Below are 15,921 nucleotides of genomic sequence, written 5' to 3' on the forward strand. Positions count from 1 at the left end.
ACACTCTATGATCACGCTATAGTTAATATGTTGATAATTAATTATAATTATAATTTGGTCAAACAGAAAACCAAAATTAATCTTTACCAGAAATACATTCCTACACATCAGTCTAACAGGTACACAACAAAAAGAGAAGCTGCAAGGTAGACGTCCAAAATTATTCAATCATCTAAATCAACAACATGTATGCTAAATCCTTAAAGGACAACTCCGGTGAAAAATGAACCTAGGGGTAATTAACACAGATCGTTCTCTGGGGTGAGTTTTCATGAAAATCAAATGTAAAGAGTTTTATCTCTAAGAAATTAGCTTATAGCGCTAGTGTATGGGGCACAGAGTAAGTCAAATTAAATCAATAGTTAATACCACTAGCAAGGCTCAAAATAGCCTCACACTAACACGGTAGCATAATGAGGGTCCCTACATGCAAACCGAAGCATTGAGAACTTTGTAAGTGTACCAACAGTTTAATAAGAAGATACTTAATAAAGACAGTACATTACGCGTATACAGACATCCGCCATCTTGAAAAACAGTCCCGACAAGTCGATCCACGAACGCTGTGCTAAGTGGAATAATCCGCCATCTCTTTAGTGTGTATCCTTTGGAAGCACGAGTCTCTGTTTGGTTTAGTTTTTTTTTTATTATTGTTTTATTATTATTTTCTGTGTTGCGTTCGGTGCTTTCTTCCGGAAACAACAGACCATATGAGATTCCAAGTCACAGTTCATCACTTAGCACAGCGTTCCAACAAATAAGTCAAACAAGTGCAAAACATTATGCAAACGGTGGCGAGGAACCCAAAACTCAAATGAAGAAAATAGAACCTAAGGAGAACCCAGACCCAACCACGGGATTCCAGTTCCCCTCTGACAAAAGCTGCAGCCCTGTGCACAAGCTCAACACTGCTTGCACAACTAGGCTTAAATAAACTAAATATTAAGGTAAATTATAGGTGTCATTAATAATCTAGTAGAAGTTTTAATTATAATTATATAGTTATAATTACATTATGTTAATTGTAATTGTTTTCAGAAAAAAGTAAATACAAATCTGCGTGTATTTATCATTTTTTTCATTGGTTTTATACAAACCAGTTTTATATCTTATTGTTTAATGACTGAATTAAATAGTAAAGGTAATATTCAGGGAGTGAACTTTTTGATAAGTTTAAAGCGGAGCTATTATGTTAACACTGTTAAACGTGCTGGCTTCTCATGCTTAACATGGATAACTTCTTAAAAAGCATATGACATATGACTGTATTTGACACAATCCCACAGAACTCCAACTTATTTCGGAACGTTTTTTCTAATTCTGGATCCCTGTGTTGTCAAAGGGATCCTATTCCTTTTATTGACCAAAAGAGGGCAAGGTGAAGGCGAAAGAGCCCGCACACAAGCCAACCGACGAGAGAGACCCGCTTACCATCAAGATTATCTTTGCTGCATCAAGATGGGCTACCCTGCAGCTGGTTACTCTTGTGATAGTGAAGTTTAGGTACTTCTGTTTGTTCACAGCATTTCAGTGATGGATTTTATGTAAAAGGTGGATATAACATAGGATTTGGAGATGGTTTGAAACTGATAGATGGAGTGGTCCCAATGCTTAAAGATGCCGGACATGAACTGCACACGGTAAGTCAAACTAAGTCATGCGTCTGTGTTTAGTTGAAAATCGGTGCATACATGCATAATGTATAAAACACAAAGGGATTCATGTGATGATGTGTTGTGTCCTTGTGCTGTAGTTCCATCCCACTAGTCCCACCTACAGCAGCTAGTGTTTTTCTGGAAATAATCGTACAGCTGTATCTCTCTTTCATAAATTTGATCAAACTGAATACTCTTTGAAGATACAACATATGCAATTCTTCTGTATAGGTACTCAACAATAATATGAGATTGACAGAAACTGTCTGTGATACACAGTCTTTAAATTTTGTGTAAATTGCCTGAATTTTTATTTCTGAGGAAGACCGAAGTGGGATTTATACAATTCATGGTAAAACCTGTGTGATGTTACTATTGCTCATGCTATTTGTCTGTAAAGTGTGGTTGTAGTACACATTTTTGAACATGTTAATGTACAGTATAAAAAATTTATGATCCTTGTAAGTGTTTGTTGTGTATTTGCTGTTTTAATTTGTATTGTTTGTTGTAGTTTTTTTATATATATTTTTTATATATATTTTTATTATATTACACACAACTTGGGAACATGCTGAAACAGTTTAAATTACAAACCTTTGAGTAAATGACAATGAAAACCAAATAACAATAATGGGAAGAATAATGACAATTTTGGAGAAATCAAATCCTTGTGTTCCAATATTTTATTAGACATTTATTTTAAACACTTAAAAAACTTCACTTGGTTTCTTTGAGCACCACATACTGTACATTTACAAACAAAATTTATGCGGTATTGCTATCAATCTTCCCACTGAACAGTTAAAGCTTATATCAGTATATTTACTTTCAAGCAAAAATGACATGATCATTTGAAAGAATAGATAAATAAGAAAAAATAAATATGTAGAGTTGTTCAGTAATAAAACGTATAACCAATTTTACAGCAACATAGGTAACACATTCTCACTTCTTGTTTAATATTGTTGAAAAAGTGCAATCAGTAGTTATTTACACATCCTTCATAAAAAAATTCTGCTACAGAAGCTGATCATTTTATAGCATATTATTTTTAACCCGTTCAAATATCTGCTTGACCTTTAGTGCAGGCACACAACCTTCACGTAGAATACTGATGGTTCCTGAAAATAAGCATAAACATATGTCATTGGAGTGAATAATGGTATAAATATTGCAATAACAAAGAAGAGTTTAATATCAGTTTACCTTCATCAATTTTCAGGCAGTTCACGACAGTTGAGGCCACCACCTCATTTGATTGTCCATCACACAGAACTCCTTCAATCTTGGGGCCAAGCCGGCTGTTTTAGAAACAAAGCTTAACTTATTAAACCGCAACTGGCAAGACTTCTTGTTGCTCTAATAAAAATGTTAAGGATAGCATATGATGCATGCTTCCTTATAATTAAAGTTTGCTTCAGATGAGGTTTTGCTTGAGTTTGTGGATCTCAGAGCACAATGCTTATTGTGTACATGGATCAGTGCAACTGACATACAACAATGCTAACATAGCAGGCTGGTTTCTTGAGAAATCCCATTTCACACAAACTTGTGTTAAGGCTAGATGATTTATTATACATTTAATTTATTCTTGCTTTAATGGATTTGTTGTGTTTTCTGATGGTAACTAACCTTATGACCATGTCATGGTGAACACTGTCAGCTTCTCCACTGGGATTGGCTGATGTTATGGCCAAGGGGCCGGTGAATTCACACAGGTGAGCAGTAACAGCGTGGTCAGGAACTCGAATCATAATGCTGTCTTTAGTGCCTACACGGTCATATGCAGGGCCCACACCTGAGAAGAAAAGCACCAGAGAAAGTGTAATACATTAATAAACGTAAAGCTACATTCTTGAATTTTTTTGGTTTTCACTAATTACATTACCAAGCTTTAGGAGCCATTCCCCCTTCGGAACAATGCAACTGATGCCTCCCGGGTAGACATTTCTCATGAACTCCCACAGCAAAGGGCTGAAAGGGGGTTTAGCTGCCACGAGTTGCTCCACACTTGAGATACAAATACAAATTGGCTTCTCTGCAGGACGGTCCTACCAGAAAGGAAACTTTGTGAGTCAACTGGATCAATTTTACAATATCAATGTATTCAAGACTAAGGTTCAGCATGTACTTTGATAGTGTAGATCTTCTCGATTGCACTTGGGTTCTTGCACGATGCAGCCAAGGCATAAACCGTGTCTGTAGGGATGCCACACACGCCATTGTTTTCCAGCATTTTGGCAATCTTGACGAGTCCACTGGTTCCCCGCGAATCAGCAATAGCACATGGATGTGTGGTCACCGGTTCCTTTTTTCTTTTGTCCTTGGGGGAAACAAACGTTTTTTTGTATAACTACAGTCTGAATGTGTGGCATTATGAAACTTTTGTTCTCATTGATAGATAATTGTATACCTTGATAAGGGAAGGCCCAACCGGTATCAGGGTCTTGGAAAAGATGCAGTTCACAAGTGATGCAAGCATCCCATAAAAGCAAATGATGGCAAATATTGCTAGCATGGCAACTAAAAAAATACAAAAGTAGTTTTGAAAATAGCCATGGTGATTTTTACACTGCACATGATTCTACATAGATAAAGAAACCCGGAATGCATGAAAATGTAGCCTGTGCTGTACCTTCCAGCTCATAGGGGAGTCTTCTGTAGACAGAGAGGAGAAAACAGACAACGATGACCTCCATGACTGTGGTCAATGCCAAAAGAACGATATTGCCATAGGCAGCTGCAAAAAAGCAAATTCACAATGCATTCTCAAATAAAAAGTACAAAAGGCTGTGTTATACTGAGATGGGCATAAATTAGTGCACAGACTTACCGACTAAAATCAGGAAGGCATTGATGACCAGGAATACTATCGCCCCCGCTGCAAAGCCATTGGCCGACTCTGTGGATATTTGCAAACGATGTCCTGTGGGAGAAAAAACATGATCTTATCATTCTTCCAAAACTATTTTTCAAACCAAATGTGTCTATAAAATATATTTCACAGTCATACCTGCAAATCTGAACCAGCACCATGTTGCCCAAATAGCTGCGTAAAAGGATGGAATGACGGAGCCGAATCGCTGGCCACCGTGTACCTGTAGCCGACAGACATAGGCCTGGACAATACCTCCCGGGATGAGCACCCAGGGAACAGTCAGGTCGAAAAATGCCAGGCCTGTCTGACTGCTGTGAATGGCTGAGAGAGCGGCCACTCCATTGGTGAGATAGAATAAAGCGTCAGGAAGGGGTGCACCTTTGTCCCTGAGTTGATCCAGTTTCAATTTCTTGAGGTAACCGAGACATCCCTTCAATGATTCAGTGGAGATGGGCTGGGGTCCGACTGGAATCAAAGACTTCTCAGCGATGGTGTTGATAAGGCGTGCAAAGGTGCCGTAGATGGAAAGGACAGTGAAGAGCGAACAAGTCACTCCGAAGAAGATGTAGTACCCATTGATGGGAATTTGGGAGATGGTTGATATGGTCACCAGGACAAAGACTAAATTGTGAACCAGCTCGAGGAAGTCTCTGTTCAGACTCACGATGCAGAAAAGCAAGGCAGCGGACAAAAAGAACCAGTTACCAACCATGGCTTGCCTTCCTACTCCAGCTTCAGTCCTGCCGATAGATGCAGACACCACATACTCTTCCCAGGTCTTCACCAGCCAAAAAGTAGAGTGCAGGGCAAACTTGGTAGCATGGTAGCAGTCTTGACGCAGATGTGCGTAATAACTAGACAGAAGCTGGGCAGCAGAGTTTATGGATATCCAAATGGCACCCACTGGGATTGACGGGAAGTAGCCAAAGGCGTAAAAGGCGAATATAAATGGCGAAACGCTGTCGCAGAAGAATCCCAGGGCCATGGGTTCAGCATACTTAGTGTTCTTCTTCGTTTCTTGACCCAAACTTTGGGAGCTGCTAACACTGGTGGTTCCTAGAAGCAGCACGTTGAAGAGAGGATTTCCAAAACCCTTTAACACATAGCGCTGGGCTAACCCCTTGATCAGCAGTGCTGAGGAGCCATAAATGGCAAAGAGCAGGATTAGAAGCTCCAGAACTCCAGAGACCACTAAAGCCCACCCTGCCACCAGACCCACGGCCTCAAAAATCAGTGTGAGGGTGATGGCCCCAAACACAAAGGGCATGATGTAGTTAACAGTTGCTGAACAGAAGGCAAGCAGAAAGGAAAGAAGAATATAAGGGACCAGCCCAGCAATGGCAGACTCTTTAATGTGCATTGCTGCAATAGTATTATTGATTGTCGAGTTAATGTTAAGATCTTGGGATGTGCTATTCATCCATGTCGATTCATTAGAAGAGCCTGGTCTCGGTTGGTTGGCACCCAGAAAAATTCTTGTGGCACCGTAGCTCACCCAAAGCGCCGCATATCCTACAAATGAAGTGCCACTCAGATGGTCGTATTTTCGAAAAGACAGCAAGCCAGCCACAAGCTGACACACTCCACCGATTAGAATGAGATGAACACCTGCACAAAGAAAATAGGGATACATGAGGTACTAACAAATGTCTAGTGCTGGCGAAATGCATTACAGCGGACCAGCGAAATCACACAACAATGAACAATTAATTACCGCTATACATAGTCTAATTCTGGTAAATGTTTACCTTAATTTAATATGATTTGGTTAAGGAAAAAACACATTTGGTGTACAAGGAGACCTGCTAATATGTTTTCCACTCCCTCTGCAGGAATGCCAGTCCGGGCTGCGTGAAAGTTCTGCAGCAGGACGAGGAAAGCACTGATGCCATTGGCCAGGAGCCCAAGCACACCTGGCTCACCGTAAAAACTTGCAGGAAATCCATTTGCTGATGCCATGAACTCTTTTACTTTTGACCGCTGTTTCTGATGAAATTTCACTGGGTAATTGGGACACAGGAAATGTTCAAATAAAGACAAAATGTGATTTGATCTTGATCTGAAACATAATGAACTAATTCACTTATTCACAGTTTGCCTAAATTGGATTGGTTTAAAGAAACAGAAATGTGTTTGTACATTTAATGGCGAATGTCTACAAACATGATTCACAAAATCCTAGAGAACTACACCGTATGAATTAAAATGGCATATTTATTGAATTAAAACAGACATAGTTATTCAAAGTGTTTTTCTCTAGATAAAAACACAAGAACAAAACTCTTCTCATATTGCATTCACTGGCACACTTTGGGTGCTCTGGGGTTTCCATTGAACAGTTCAGTCATTGGTGTGCTCACAAACCCCCAATACAACTACACAGGTGTTTAGTTCAACGACCGGCTGAGCAGGAGCCAACAGCTTCTTCTCATTATGGATGTTTTAAACGAGAGGCATTTCAACTTAAACTCAAATCTGAGCCTTTGCACCCCTCAGACAGAGACTGTACAGAGTCTCAGTTAGTCAAACACGCAGCAGACAGAAGTAAAAAAGACAGACAAAACCAAAAATATATTGTAAGTCTGATCTTTTCAACAGGTGTTTGATTACTTAATAAATATCATAAAAATATTTGTGTTGATTTGTATACACACACATATACCAGATATATTTCAGATGTTATATTTTATATGATTATATATCATACTTTATAAATTAGAAGTAAGAAACATACCTAGTGAAGATCTATGATGTCTGTCGCAGTATTGAGATGTTTGTGAAGAATGATTTTAGTTTACAGAAACATTCCTAATGGAGGTGGGAGGAGCTTCAGTACTGTTAGCCAACCCTTGCTCTCTCATCAATGAAGACATCAATGACCCTTTTGTTTCCTGCCGTGAAATCCCACCTATGAAACTAAAAATAACAATACCTGGGAAATTCCAGCCCAGTTCAGTGGGTGTTTCATCTTGTGTCTTTCTTGGTCCAGAATCATATAAAAAGGTGGACATTACCTGAACACTGAACACACCAGCCTCATTAGCATCCTCCATCTACCATTTCTTCTGCATGCCATCAGAGAGAGAGAGAAGAGGAGACGAACTCTAGTCCATCTGTAAATCATTGAGAACAATATAAGACATCTTCATAACTAAATATCGACCAAAACAATCATCAACATGCTTTCAACGGCACAGGTAGAAACAATTTAATGCTATCGTGTTCTAGAATTGTCTATGTTAGTTTTATCTTGAGAAACAGACTACTTTACTGAAGAATTACAAGAAAGTCAGAGTGTAAGGTTGAATAGGTCAGCATGCTATGCCATTTATAGTTAAACCATGAGTAATGGTAAAGTGACTTGAGCGTAATTGTTTGCACACAGAGATCTGTGAGATACCTGTCTGTCATATCTGCCACTCGAGGATTCCATAAGTCTGCACTAGAGGGTGAGCAAGCTCTACCTTACACCACACACACCCTCACAAGTCCTGTAAACTGCTGTTTATAAACTCAACACAGACAACTGAAATCATGAGTCTAGGGTTTCATTTTGGATTTCAATAAAAATTCATCTTTAGTTACTGTCAGGACTACGTACATTTTGTCGGTCAGAATCATGCTGTGTCCTATTTGTTTCTAGTGGCAGAGGGGCCTTCCCCTGAGGAAACAGTCACCAGCAGCTTTGGCAGGTTCATTCAGAGCGTACAGCCGAGGCATCTGTCGCCAACCGTGCTGCAGCGCAGTAAGCGTATGGTGCTGGACAGCATTGGTGTCGGCCTTCTAGGGAGCACCACTGAAGTGTTTCAACTCACCCTGCAGCATTGCCAGGTTAGGCACGCTGCCAAGAGGAACAGTCATGGTAGCAACATGAGATTACTGTAGTAGCTTACCATTACAACACCTTATTAGTGGTGTTTGGCAAGAAGATTCTCAATTGTGAAGAATAAATATAGGTGTGTAACACATATTGTAATGTGATGGCAACACCATTGCATCATATGGGGTTGAATGGGAAACCACACCTATATATTGATTTGAAATACTTTTGTTGCATCTAAAATAACGACATTCTGAAACGAAACAGGCTTACCATTTTAATTGCAAACATCTTGAGAAGCAAGTTAATCAGCAATGTGTGAACAAGTGTCTGTGTAATACCCAAAGACAGCCAAGGAAGTAAATAACCTGAGTGTTTCCATGACATTAATGAATACTGTTTTTTTAAAAACAGAATTATAAGTACATGCATTCATCCCAGTCTCCCGTGATTAATGACATGATGTTTACAGGGTACATTTCTTTCCTGCTCATGTCTGTTTACTGTCTCAACCTTCAAGCTAAGGCAGATGTTGACATAGGATGTTTTTATTCAGCACTTTGTTATTTTGCTCTTAGAGTTAAATCCACTAACCTGTCTTTGACTGTCTTCCCAAAGCACATGTATGCTTCCGATGACATCAGCTTCGTCTATGGGCGCCAAGGTGTGAAGCTCTCTCCTACCCTTGCCACCTTTGTCAACGGAGTTGCAGTAAGTATCGACATACTGAGCCTTATGTCTGTATTTTTGAGGATGTCCAGTGCAATGCACTGTAAAGTCATAATCTTATGTGGTAACATTCTGGACAGATTTTGGAATCAAAAAAATATCCAAATAGCCATACTTTATGTGTAGTAATGTATAAAGCAAACGTTTCTTCAATAAACACAAATTTTAACATTTAATTTAACCTGTTTTTGTAGTGAGAGAGTCTGCTATAAATAGTGTGTTTAATCAGGAGGTTTGTATTTGACGTTTCAAAACTAGACCGACTTCAGACATGCTCTGTTAGAAGTCTTACTCATAGGAATTGTGGTCATGCACAGGTCATTCTGTCCCCTTCACTGTGTTATGGCTAGTCTAGAGAAGACATCACCAGGCCTTTAGAAACCGTCATACCACAGTTGCTATTAGGAAGGAGCTAGATCTCTGTTTAAGATGTTTCATGTTTTGAATTTTCCAAAGGCTCACTCGATGGACTTTGATGACACTTGGCATCCTGCGACCCACCCCTCTGGAGCAGTACTGCCTGCCCTTCTGGCTATAAGCGACATGTTGCCCAACGACAGCAAACCAAGTGGCCTTGACTTTCTAACTGCCTTCAACGTGGGCATCGAAATACAGGGAAGACTGATGAGATTCTCCAATAAGGCTCACAACATCCCTAAGAGGTAAGTCCACCTCATACTGTGGTATAATTTTCCCACAGAGTGAGCGACAAGAACAGCAAATGTTTTGAGAGCATGGGTGGATAACAAAATGGGCATTTTATGAGTTGATGTTGACAGCTTTAAGGGTTGGGACTTGAATTAAAGCTACTCAAAGCTCCTATACACAAGAGTTCATGCAGTCCAACTGCATGGGCTCCGAGAATAGAGATAAATAGCAATTAGTTATTTCCTGAGTACTCGGAACATTGACAGAATCTGGAGGTTATACTGTGTAAGGGGAACAAGAAAGCATTAATGGTGCTTGCTAAGACTATTACTTTTATTTGTACTGCTCGTAAGGTGGGGTAGGGGTTTCATAGACTCATATGGAAGCTAAAATAGACATAGACAAGCAACACTCAAAATTTTCAGATGTTGTTTTAATGTCTACCTTCTCTTTCTGTTTGATCCATTAGATTCCACCCACCCAGTGTAGTGGGAACTCTGGGTAGTTCTGCCGCCTGCGCCCGCCTCCTCTGTCTGGATCGCAATCAATGCAGTAATGCGCTGGCCATCGCTGCATCACTGGCAGGGGCGCCAATGGCCAATGCTGCAACCCAGACCAAACCACTTCACATCGGTAATGCGTCCCGTCTTGGTCTTGAAGCAGCCCTGCTGGCATCTCGTGGGCTGGAAGCAAGTCCCCTTGTACTTGATGCAGTACCTGGGGTAGCTGGCTTCAGCGCATTCTATGAAGACTATGCACCTCAGCCCATCAGTTCGCCGTTGGAGGAAGACCACAGCTTCCTCCTAGAGAGGCAAGACATCGCTTTCAAGCGCTTTCCCGCCCACCTCGCAATGCACTGGATTGCAGATGCGGCCGCCATTGTGCACAAGACCCTGGTCGGCCTCAGAGGGGGCCGCATTTCTCCAAACGTGGTGCAAGATATCCTGTTGAGGGTGCCGGTCTCCAAGTACATCAACCGCCCTCTCCCAGAGTCGGAGCATGAGGCACGTCACTCCTTCCAGTTTAATGCCTGCACTGCTTTGTTGGATGGCGAAGTGACAGTCCAGTCCTTCCACCCAGAGGCCCTCCAACGGCCTGAACTCCATGCGCTCCTCTCCCGTGTCCGCTTGGAGCACCCCCACGACAACCCAGCCAATTTCAACATAATGTACGGTGAGGTGGAGGTGACCTTAGTAAGTGGAGATGTTCTGCGAGGGCGCTGCGACACTTTCTACGGTCACTGGAGGAACCCGCTTAGCGAAGAATCCCTTCGGAGGAAATTCCGAAACAATGCAGGTGCAGTTTTGGCTCCCGAGAGAGTCGAGAAGCTGATAGAAGCCGTCGAAGACCTGGAACATTTAGATGACTGCAAACCCCTTCTAGCACAGCTGCAGTGAACCACATGGTGCTTTTAGTATGACATGAGATGTATTTTGAACAAATTTAATTTTAAATGTTTTATATTAATGTACTTATTTAAATCGAGTCAAGCAACTGTATGTTTTATATTTCTGTAGAAAATGACGTAAAAACATCTCCACTACTAAATTGTCTACCTTGCCTGTTGTCTGTTTTCATGCGTTTCATATCTAAGAGATTTTTGTTCAAGTAACTTTGACATAAGTTTGTAAATATAACTGTTTTTTAAATCTCTTTAAATATCTGATTTTACTGTCTATTTTGTTACTTCTGCGTTAATTGTGATAAGCATGAATATATGTATTTCTCTTTTTAGGTTGCAACCTAAATAAATTTCTATATTGATCACACGATGCATATTTTTCCTTTATTTTTACCGTTCAGTGTTTCATCATTAAAGTAAAAACACTTGAAACAACGTTAAGTTCAACTGCCTGTAAAAATAAAGTAACGTTCAAGTCATTAATGAATCATTTTTTTTAACTGAATTGTCTGTTAAGTGAATCTGGTAAATGCAAAAGGTCCAAATAGGTTTTTAATTGGGTCTAAAACAGAAATGTAGCTCAGCTCATTTTTATTTGTTTTTCTGTGATTAGATTTGATGCAATTACACATATTCTTTAAGTAGGTAGTTTAATACATATTTATAATTATAACAGTACCTCTCTTTTCTTCTATTTTGCATGTTCCAAGTTCATGAGCATTAAGTCACAGTAAAACAGATGAAAAAACGCACTGCACACATTCATATCCAATGTAATTTTCTCGTTTTAATTGTTTTATTGGGACTGACTGTTCACACTATATTCTACATGATCAAATCTGATGTGTTTGTTCTGACAGTGTAGTATCTTCAGGGCAATTCCATAAAAATGTCAACCTTACCACAATAATAGTATGTTTTTACCAGCGGTTTGTACAATGGTAACAGCACAGATTTTAACATTTGGTGGCTCAATACTCATGTGAGATCTCTCTACAAATTTGTAAAGCATTTGTTTTATTTTTAGTGCATGATTTTTCATAGTCAGGTAAGAGTCATTTTCAGGATTGTCACATCCATAACGCTTCATATTCCTCATAAATGGACACATGAAAATTTAAATAAAGTAACTATTTAATGTTCTATAAAGAGGCATCTCTTCTCCATTCACTGGGTATTATTGCTTCAGGATTGTGCCTTTTATTCTGTAGAAATCCTTAAAAGTTTGTCGTCTCCCAAGTTTGTCGACTTTTTGGTCACCTTTTTTTGCATGTTTATTTCCCTTTTTTTTAATAGAATTTTTTTCATTGACTGACATTTTTGACGTTAAGACTATCAACAAGGGTTCGGTAAAATATAAACAGATGGTTCAATATAAAAAAATAAATATCGTAAGAAAATTTATTCTCTGAGCATTTTTATGTCACGTCCATAATACAAAATGTCACGCCCATAACGCTGGAATATCCCCTTCATCTGTTTTGTTAGTAACGCCATACATTTTAGCAATATCCCAAAACACTTTCTCGTACATCACTGTGGAAAACTAGAAACTGTTTAAAAGTTTGAATAACTGTCTTATATGGTTGATGGGTGCACAAGGAGATGAAGAATTATCAACCTGTCCTCACTCACGACTCGTCACATATTTGTGTTCAGTCAGCACCCGTCGTGTTGCTTTTTAATGCACAGGGTACAACTTTGATGCTTTTTTTCGACGAGTGGGGTGTTCTGTTGCTTTAGATTGTTCGCCATAGACTGCAGAGAGAGAGACGTCCATCCATCCATCCATCCATTTTCTACCGCTTTATCCGAACTACCTCGGGTCACGGGGAGCCTGCGCCTATCTCAGGAGTCATCGGGCATCAAGGCAGGATACACCCTGGATGGAGTGCCAACCCATCGCAGGGCACACACACTCGCTCATTCACTCACGCACTCACACCCTACGGACAATTTTTCAGAGAGAGACGTGTATAATTAATTTAATTCGTAAAAAGGCAGTGGCTATATGCAGTAAGTTTAAATGGCAGTAGGTTCTGTTTACACAAAGTGAAAATACCAGCATTTCTCAGCGATGTGATATTTACACTGACCAAAAAATGCTGAATTTTCTTTGGATTAAGTAGAAATAGTAGATGCTATTGGTACTTATAAATAGTGGCAGATAACATTACTATTTGCACCTCAGTATTGTTATGCATTAAACGTTATGAAATAATAACGGAGTGTAAATCATTATATTTTAAAAAAAATATTAAAATATGGCAACTTCTTGAGAAATTAAAGCCCTACACTTACCCCTAACCTTACCCTAAAAATAAACTTTATGAATAAAAATGAATTTGAAGTCTTAAATTAATTTTATAAAAAAAATTCCTTTATGATCTGTAATGTGAGTGTCTTCAGTGAGAGGTGGATTAGAACCCCAGTCTCCAATGCCAAAGCTACACAGACCCCTTACGCTACTGAAGTCGCTGTTTAAAATGCTGTTGTTCTTATAGTTGCTCTATTACAATCACATATTGGTGGCCTGAGCTTGTGCAAAGTCTCTGACAACATGGTGGGCAAATTGTACTCAGTGTAAATAGACACTCCGTTGTAAAAATAGAATTTGTTTCATCAATATTTATGTGTTTTGGACAACTTTATCCCACCTCCACCCTAAACATAACCACTTCTTAACCATTTATAACACAATACGCAAATAAAAGTACAGTCACTGGTGTTTATTGCACAAACAGACCAAAACACATAATTGAAGTATTACAAACAACTTGTGTCTCAGAACTTTATATGTAGAATTCTGCTCCCATGAATGCAAGCAGACAGCAGCTTGATTTGGTGATCAATAATCCAAAACTCCACTGATAAGTTCTACCTTCAGTTTGTATATCAACCTGATACAATTTGTGTTAAATCAGTCAATCAGTTTGTTGATGGTAATTCATTTTTGTGAACATGCTTTAATACACTAATGCTGAAAAAGGAATCATATGGTGTGACTCGTGTAAATGCCAGTTCCTGGTGGGCAATGATGCATATTCACATGTCACAGGAAAGAGACTGAAATATGTTGGCAGTCAAATGAGGTTCAACAAATCAAGTCACCACCCTGTCATTTAACATTTCACAAAGCTCCTGAGAAATTGCTGGAGAAGTGAAAGATAAACACACATCTTACGCAATATGAGTAAAGTATCAGTCAAATTTCCTTTTAAGTTACATAAAACACATCAGTGGAAAACCCCAGGAGAGATGTTTGTGAAGTGAAGTAAGTTCATCAGCCACCAGTTGAATTACTCTACTATAGAGAAGGAAACCGATGTTTACCTGAGCTCATAAATGACCTCTTTTTGTGTTTACACATCATAACCTTTGAGTGTTTCTAGCTCGTATGCGTAACCAGAATCAGTGTTTGATGCGCTGGTCTTTGATTGTTCAGGGCTATAACTTAGTGATTAAACACAAGAGAGGTTCTGAGAAGAAAATTGCTGATGCTTTGATGTTTAGTTAATAATTGTTTTTTTACTCATTTCTTCGATTTGTCAGCACTCAAAATGTTCTTTTATTTGTACAACCACTCACACGTCTATTAAACAGCAAGTAATTGTTTCGTACTCCTGTCTCTGTGTCTTTGGTCTCCGCATTAGTCTCGTTTAAATGTTATTGATCATCGCATTAAACATCAAGCAGTTTACATTGAGCATTGTAACAACCAGTTTTACATTTAATGATGCACAACAACAGAACAATGTGAACAGGGAGTTCTTTATCGTAAGAACAAGAGTTGCTGGTTTGTCTTTCCTGACAATGACAAACATCAAAGCTTTTTGAAAAATGTTGAGAGCGAAGACTTGAGCCGGAAACAGACATTTTGCCAATCCAAGAGCTTGAGAACAAAAGGAGAGGAGCGAGAACAGTATTAAACTGAAGATAGGTGTGTTACCTAAAATGGTGTGATCCATCGCTTTGATTCTTCACATAAAGTCATAAAACACGTGGGCCCGGTTTCAAAGACAAGGCTCAAGTCATGTCCCAGAATAAAATGAATGTTTGAGCTGTCTGATGTGAAAATAACTTACGGCTACATATCTTAAAGCATGTCTGTGCCATTGTTTGGTCTCAAGATACAAATAAGTAAAAAGAATGTTTTTTAAAAGGCATTTTTATAAAAGCCACACAGATGTTCTACTAGTCTTGGATTAAAGGAGTAGTTCACTTTCAAAATAAATGTTCATGATAATTTACTCACCCCCAAGTTCTTCCAAGATGTTTCCGGCGTTTTTTGTCAAGAAGAAATTAAATGAATATTTGATGAAAAACCAGGATTAACCATATAGTGGACTTCAATGGGCTCCAAATGGTTGACGGTCAAAATTAGAGTTTCAGTGACGCTTCAAAGGGCTTTAAACCATACCAGACCATGAATGAAGGTTTTATCTAGAGAAACAATCGGTCATTTAAAAAAAAAATTATAAACACAAATGCTCGCCTTCATTTTTTTAAGACAGACGAAAATATCAGAGGCATTTCGGACCATGTGAGGTCGTATTTATTTTTGAACATGCAGAAATTTTGGACGAAAATTTCGGACTCATCAATGTCCAATGGGCTTGACCCTGAAATGTTTGGTCCTGTATAATTAAACATAAAATATATTGTAGTGGATTGTTTCACCACACAACACTGTTGTGTCTCGTGTGGACAGACACATTGCTTGTTGCTGGAAATGAAGTACGGACAGTGTTGGAATGGTGAGTCACTATATACAGTATTCTTTGGAGGC

General features: G+C 39.1%; 2 protein-coding genes across 2 annotated transcripts; one reads left to right on the forward strand and one right to left on the reverse strand.

Moving 5' to 3' along the window:
- Nucleotides 1-2,385: 2,385 nt before the first annotated feature.
- si:ch211-153b23.3 (uncharacterized) lies at nucleotides 2,386-7,381 on the reverse strand. Its single transcript, XM_056769828.1, has 11 exons — nucleotides 7,268-7,381; nucleotides 6,336-6,533; nucleotides 4,669-6,141; nucleotides 4,489-4,581; nucleotides 4,291-4,395; nucleotides 4,069-4,178; nucleotides 3,787-3,978; nucleotides 3,544-3,706; nucleotides 3,288-3,453; nucleotides 2,862-2,956; nucleotides 2,386-2,776 (listed from the first exon to the last, which is right to left on the reverse strand). The coding sequence occupies exons 2-11, from the start codon at nucleotides 6,490-6,492 to the stop codon at nucleotides 2,691-2,693; spliced, it is 2,640 nt and encodes an 879-aa protein (XP_056625806.1). The 5' UTR covers nucleotides 6,493-6,533; nucleotides 7,268-7,381; the 3' UTR covers nucleotides 2,386-2,690.
- A 197-nt stretch (nucleotides 7,382-7,578) lies between these two features.
- irg1l (immunoresponsive gene 1, like) lies at nucleotides 7,579-11,485 on the forward strand. The gene is made up of 6 exons (XM_056769829.1): nucleotides 7,579-7,730; nucleotides 7,919-7,982; nucleotides 8,177-8,364; nucleotides 8,972-9,064; nucleotides 9,539-9,744; nucleotides 10,200-11,485. Exons 1-6 carry the CDS (start codon nucleotides 7,713-7,715, stop codon nucleotides 11,125-11,127), a joined length of 1,497 nt encoding a protein of 498 aa, XP_056625807.1. The 5' UTR covers nucleotides 7,579-7,712; the 3' UTR covers nucleotides 11,128-11,485.
- The last annotated feature ends 4,436 nt before the right edge of the window (nucleotides 11,486-15,921 follow it).

The sequence above is a fragment of the Triplophysa dalaica genome, chromosome 16 (genome assembly GCF_015846415.1).
Source record: "Triplophysa dalaica isolate WHDGS20190420 chromosome 16, ASM1584641v1, whole genome shotgun sequence".
Lineage (NCBI taxonomy): Eukaryota > Metazoa > Chordata > Actinopteri > Cypriniformes > Nemacheilidae > Triplophysa > Triplophysa dalaica.

What these genes read in the sequence shown, in the direction of transcription:
- si:ch211-153b23.3 (XM_056769828.1), bottom strand. Translation starts at nt 6,492, where the DNA reads ATGGCATCAGCAAATGGATTTCCTGCAAGTTTTTACGGTGAGCCAGGT. An exon ending in AGTGGAAAACATATTAGCAG is followed by an intron (nt 6,142 to 6,335) that starts GTCTCCTTGTAC and finishes TTCTTTGTGCAG; the next exon opens with GTGTTCATCTCATTCTAATC. An exon ending in ACTCCCCTATGAGCTGGAAG is followed by an intron (nt 4,179 to 4,290) that starts GTACAGCACAGG and finishes GTATTTTTTTAG; the next exon opens with TTGCCATGCTAGCAATATTT.
- irg1l (XM_056769829.1), top strand. An exon ending in TCACCCTGCAGCATTGCCAG is followed by an intron (nt 8,365 to 8,971) that starts GTTAGGCACGCT and finishes GTCTTCCCAAAG; the next exon opens with CACATGTATGCTTCCGATGA. An exon ending in CCTTTGTCAACGGAGTTGCA is followed by an intron (nt 9,065 to 9,538) that starts GTAAGTATCGAC and finishes AATTTTCCAAAG; the next exon opens with GCTCACTCGATGGACTTTGA.